The sequence below is a fragment of the Wyeomyia smithii genome, chromosome 1, assembly GCF_029784165.1.
Source record: "Wyeomyia smithii strain HCP4-BCI-WySm-NY-G18 chromosome 1, ASM2978416v1, whole genome shotgun sequence".
Classification (NCBI taxonomy): Eukaryota; Metazoa; Arthropoda; class Insecta; order Diptera; family Culicidae; genus Wyeomyia; species Wyeomyia smithii.
In genome coordinates, this window is record NC_073694.1 from 45,905,403 (window position 1) to 45,909,667 (window position 4,265).

A 4,265-nucleotide genomic window follows, 5' to 3' on the forward strand; every position below is an offset into this window, starting at 1 on the left:
CAGAGGCCTAAGTGTCTTTGTGAATGCGTTCTAACATGGCAGTTTGTTATTCAAAGTCGGTTATGCTGATCGCAGCCTTCGCGCTGCCCCTACACTGGGGGGTTTACTTAATAAAGTAAAAATAAGACAACTACAACAGAATTTGATTGCATCCCGCACAGAATGTCTGCTTGTGTTGATGCCAGAAAATTATTAACCTTCAATTATTTGTTTACTTGCTTTGACAAGGATTGACTATTTTTAATAGTGCAATAGTGTGAATAATAAAATTACAACTATCTTCTAATCGCTGATCGCAACCGCAACCTTTGAGCTGCTCTAATAGTGGGGGAATTAGGATACACGGACAACATGCACTGTGGAAGCTATTCCACATTCAGTAAATTAGACGTATGCGACAGATTTAAATTGCTAGGATCCAACACAGAATGCTTGCTTGCGTTGTCAAAAATTATTAACTCTCAATGACTTGTTTATTTGCCTTGAAAAAGGCATTTTGATTTTCAAAATTGGATTTCCTGATGGCAATCTTCATGCTGCCCCAACACGGGGGGAATAATGGCAGTCTGGCGACACACGCTGAAAAGAACCGCGCTGCTCCTGAGACGTGGTGACCAACCACAGGGCTAGTGCTGCTGCTAAGGAAGGGCGACTGTTGTTGTCGCTGTCTAGAACTATTATGAGCGACTTCGGCTGAAACAGGCTCTTATATAGGCCAAATAGCATGTTTTCAATTGCAATGTATATGATTCTGTCGACCGTGCTTGGGAAGCAATCATATAACGACCAATCAGAGGTCGAAATTTTCGTTTTGACAAGGCTTGACTATTTTTAATAATACAATAGTGTGAATAATAAAATTACAATTATCTAATTTTGGGAAAAATCTTAGAAGATTTTCCAATCTATTGCTGCAAGAGCAAAGGAAATCCATCGGATACTAACCGATTTATTAGCATTTGAAATTGGACATATTTTTCACTTTTTTCGGTTTTAGATTTTCATTTCACACCCCTATGTAGCCGAACTTCCTGAGAGAAGTATTCTACTTCAAAAAAACATGAAATCCCCTGCCTGTATCCTTCTGCGCAAAATCAATTTCCTTCTCGCACCATTTGCGCGAAGCAACATGCGAGGCAAGCTCGCGAGACGAGCTCACGAGATTTTGCACGCAAGCTGTCTCAAGTACGCGTCGCCCATGCACCGCACTCGTTAAGTTGAGAGACGAGGTATCTTCGTGTACGTCGCAAAAAATTCCCATGTGACGAGACATGGCTCGTACGAATGGTAAGTTTTCTCGCTCGCACGCTGCACACAGCACGTAGCGACTGAATGAGAAACGAGACTTGTAGCGCAAAGCACACTGTCTCTTCTTTGTGCGAGCGAGATTTCAGGAAGTCTGGCTACGCCACAGCTGTGTCCGCTTTCCGCCATCGCTGGTATCCACTGCACTGCTACTGCTGCTGCTAAGGAATGACTGCTGTTGTCGCTGTCTAGAACTATTATGAGCGGCTTCGACTGAAACAGGCTCTTTTATAGGCCAAATAGCATGTTTAAAATTGCAAGCTATATGATTCTGTCGACCGTGCTTGGGAAGCAATCATATAACGACCAATCAGAGGTCGATTTTTTTGTTTTGACAAGGCTTGACTATTTTCAATAGTACAATAGTGTGAATAACTAAATTACAATTATCTTCTTTTGGGAAGAATCTAAAAAGATTTTCCAATCTATTACTGCAAGAACGAAGGAAATCCATCGAATACTAACCGATTTATTAGCATTTGAAATTGGACATATTTTTCACTTTTTTCGGTTTTAGATTTTCATTTCACATCCCTTTGTAGCCAAACTTCCTGAGAGAAGTATTCTACTTAAAAAAAAAAAACCAAATTCGACAATAATTGGAATTTGTTTCCTTACGCTAAGATGTAGTCCAACGTCAAAAACATGTTAAACTATAAAAATGCTGGTAATGTGTAACAATGTATTATAATCAAATGAAAAAACTAATATACAATAAACGAAACTAATAAAAGCTTCAAGATCTAAGTGCGAGTAATGTTTGTGCTACGCCGACCTCGCTGCTTTGGGTTTGAATCTCATCTCCTGATAGCTGTCGGGCATTGTGAAATAATTTGATCTTTCCACAACTCAAAAAAGCGTCTTGCGTCACACGAGAACATGAATTCTTCACAAAGAGCCGTAGGACTCTAGGCAAAACCCATTTTTACAAAACCCTACTTCGCAATTCAAGCTTCCTGGAGTGGGTTGTTCTTCCGCATGTGGCACGTCTAACCTGGTCAGTGATGGGAAAACTTTCAGCAACGCTTGAAGTTGAAATTTACTTATCTGAAAAAAGGGAATTATTATCAATTCTGACCTGGTTTCTTTGAAAAGAAGATTAAATACTTACTTTAGCATTCACGGCTAAACTACGCACACCGGGAACTATCGCTGATCGACTCCATGGAGCGAGCGCCTCGCAAGTCAGCCAAAATTCGTTCAGTCGAGGAAAAAGGTTGAGCTGGTTAAATAGATGCGAAGGAAAATCTGCACCCTGAAATGGAACACTTCATTTATTTTTACTTTTTATATGAATTTCAAAATTGCATACCGTATCAAACAAAATCAGCTTTTCCAACCTTTGCATTTTGCTGCGGAACAATGCTTGCAGAATTTTCAAATTGAAAGAATATTCCAAAAACTTGTTGTACTGCGTTAGTTGAAATGTTCTTATATTCGGTAAGAGCAGATTCAGCTGATCAAAGAACCGAGAGGTGTCATAAATTTCCGGGAATTCTATCGTCAAGTTTTGCACGTTTGGCAGTCGGGTGGTTCTAATATATCTCTGGTTGGAATCGAAAAAAGTTTTGACTATTATAAGACGTCGCAGCTTTTTCGAGTGTTGAACGATCGACAAAAACTCCCAGCCATCGTCAATTTCCGATACTAACAACGATTCAAGCTGCAAACAACTATCGGCAACGATTTGATAAACTTCCATGGGAACTTTTAACTCAAGCATAAGAACAGTTAGCGCCGAACAATGCTGGAAAAAATTACCAATACTACGAGGCTTCACGTCGTTTGGCATGATAAAATCACAGTCATTTCTGTTCAATTCAAGTTTCCGTAGCTTTCGTGGTTCCATCGACCAAAGGTGCTTGAAATTACCCTGAGTTGCAGTATCGATTCCTAGAGCGCACAGCTGCTCTTGCAGGGCTCGGATTGAATCCCATGGATGCCTACCATCAAACTTTACATCGACATGTGTAACGTTGGGTGCAAATTGCGCAAAATTAAATCGAACATCGCCCATCACACTGTGAGGAAGGCGTACTTTGTCCAAAAACATCATCGGTGCAAAATGAAGTGAACAACTGGGATCGTGAGTAAATTCAGCGTTCGTGTAATCATAAACGAATAGTTCTTTGAGTCCTGGGGCATATTTCAAAAGCTTTGCCAACATGAGTAAATCCAGTGCCGCATCCTGCACATGCCAATCGATTTCCAAGCTTTCTAACGACTTTTGAAATTCTTGGAGAACCTTACAGAAATGATGCACCAACGGCTGATCAGCTTGAGCATCCCGGAAGCTAAAGGTTATATTGCGGTATCTCCTCTGATGGGTGATTTCCAAAGCCGGGATTGTACGCTCACAAATGTTATCAGAGCCAAAAATTAATTTGACCTTCAGCAAATTTGGCCATGAAAATGCCGCTTGATTCCATTGCCGGCAGACGGTGGAGGCGATTTTAAGATGCCGAAACTGGAGAAATTGGAAAATATGCTCCAGCATCTAAGGACAACCAAAATACATCAATACTTTATAATATATACACTCAATATTGCTCACCTCAACCGGAAGCTCGTTTATATTCATTATTAGTTTTAACTAGACTAGATTTCTCGAGATTACTGCAAAGATCATTGAGTTGCGCACGATAACCAAAATAAAACAATACAATTCCTACGAGCATTAATCTATGACATAAACAAACAAATGTAAACAAATGCGCGGTAAACCGATTAAAAACCGATTAAAAGCCGATGTTAAAACCATGAGCCGCATCGTACGTTTCAGGATAGAGTGGTGCGATATCTGTCAACAACTTGACGAATTCCTCCTAGACGGTAAAGATTTGTTTTTACACTAGGGGGATTCATGTCGAGCTCGTAAACAAATACCCAGCCGTAAAAATACTCACCTCCATTGACGAGTAATGGAAGATACACAGTTTACGGCTCGGTATTCGTATACG

At 40.3% G+C, this 4,265-nt stretch overlaps 1 protein-coding gene across 1 annotated transcript; it reads right to left on the reverse strand.

Annotated features, from left to right (window-relative positions):
• Window positions 1–961: 961 nt before the first annotated feature.
• On the reverse strand, window positions 962–4,003 carry LOC129728820 (uncharacterized). Its single transcript, XM_055687289.1, has 4 exons — window positions 3,860–4,003; window positions 2,618–3,802; window positions 2,417–2,560; window positions 962–2,352 (listed from the first exon to the last, which is right to left on the reverse strand). The coding sequence occupies exons 1-4, from the start codon at window positions 3,884–3,886 to the stop codon at window positions 2,194–2,196; spliced, it is 1,515 nt and encodes a 504-aa protein (XP_055543264.1). The 5' UTR covers window positions 3,887–4,003; the 3' UTR covers window positions 962–2,193.
• Between the last annotated feature and the right edge of the window lie 262 nt (window positions 4,004–4,265).

Coding starts and splice junctions, on each gene's coding strand:
- LOC129728820 (XM_055687289.1), bottom strand. CDS start 3,886: ATGAATATAAACGAGCTTCCGGTTGAG. Junction 3,803..3,859: donor TAAACGAGCTTCCGGTTGAG/GTGAGCAATATT, acceptor GGTTGTCCTTAG/ATGCTGGAGCATATTTTCCA. Junction 2,353..2,416: donor GTTTAGCCGTGAATGCTAAA/GTAAGTATTTAA, acceptor CCCTTTTTTCAG/ATAAGTAAATTTCAACTTCA.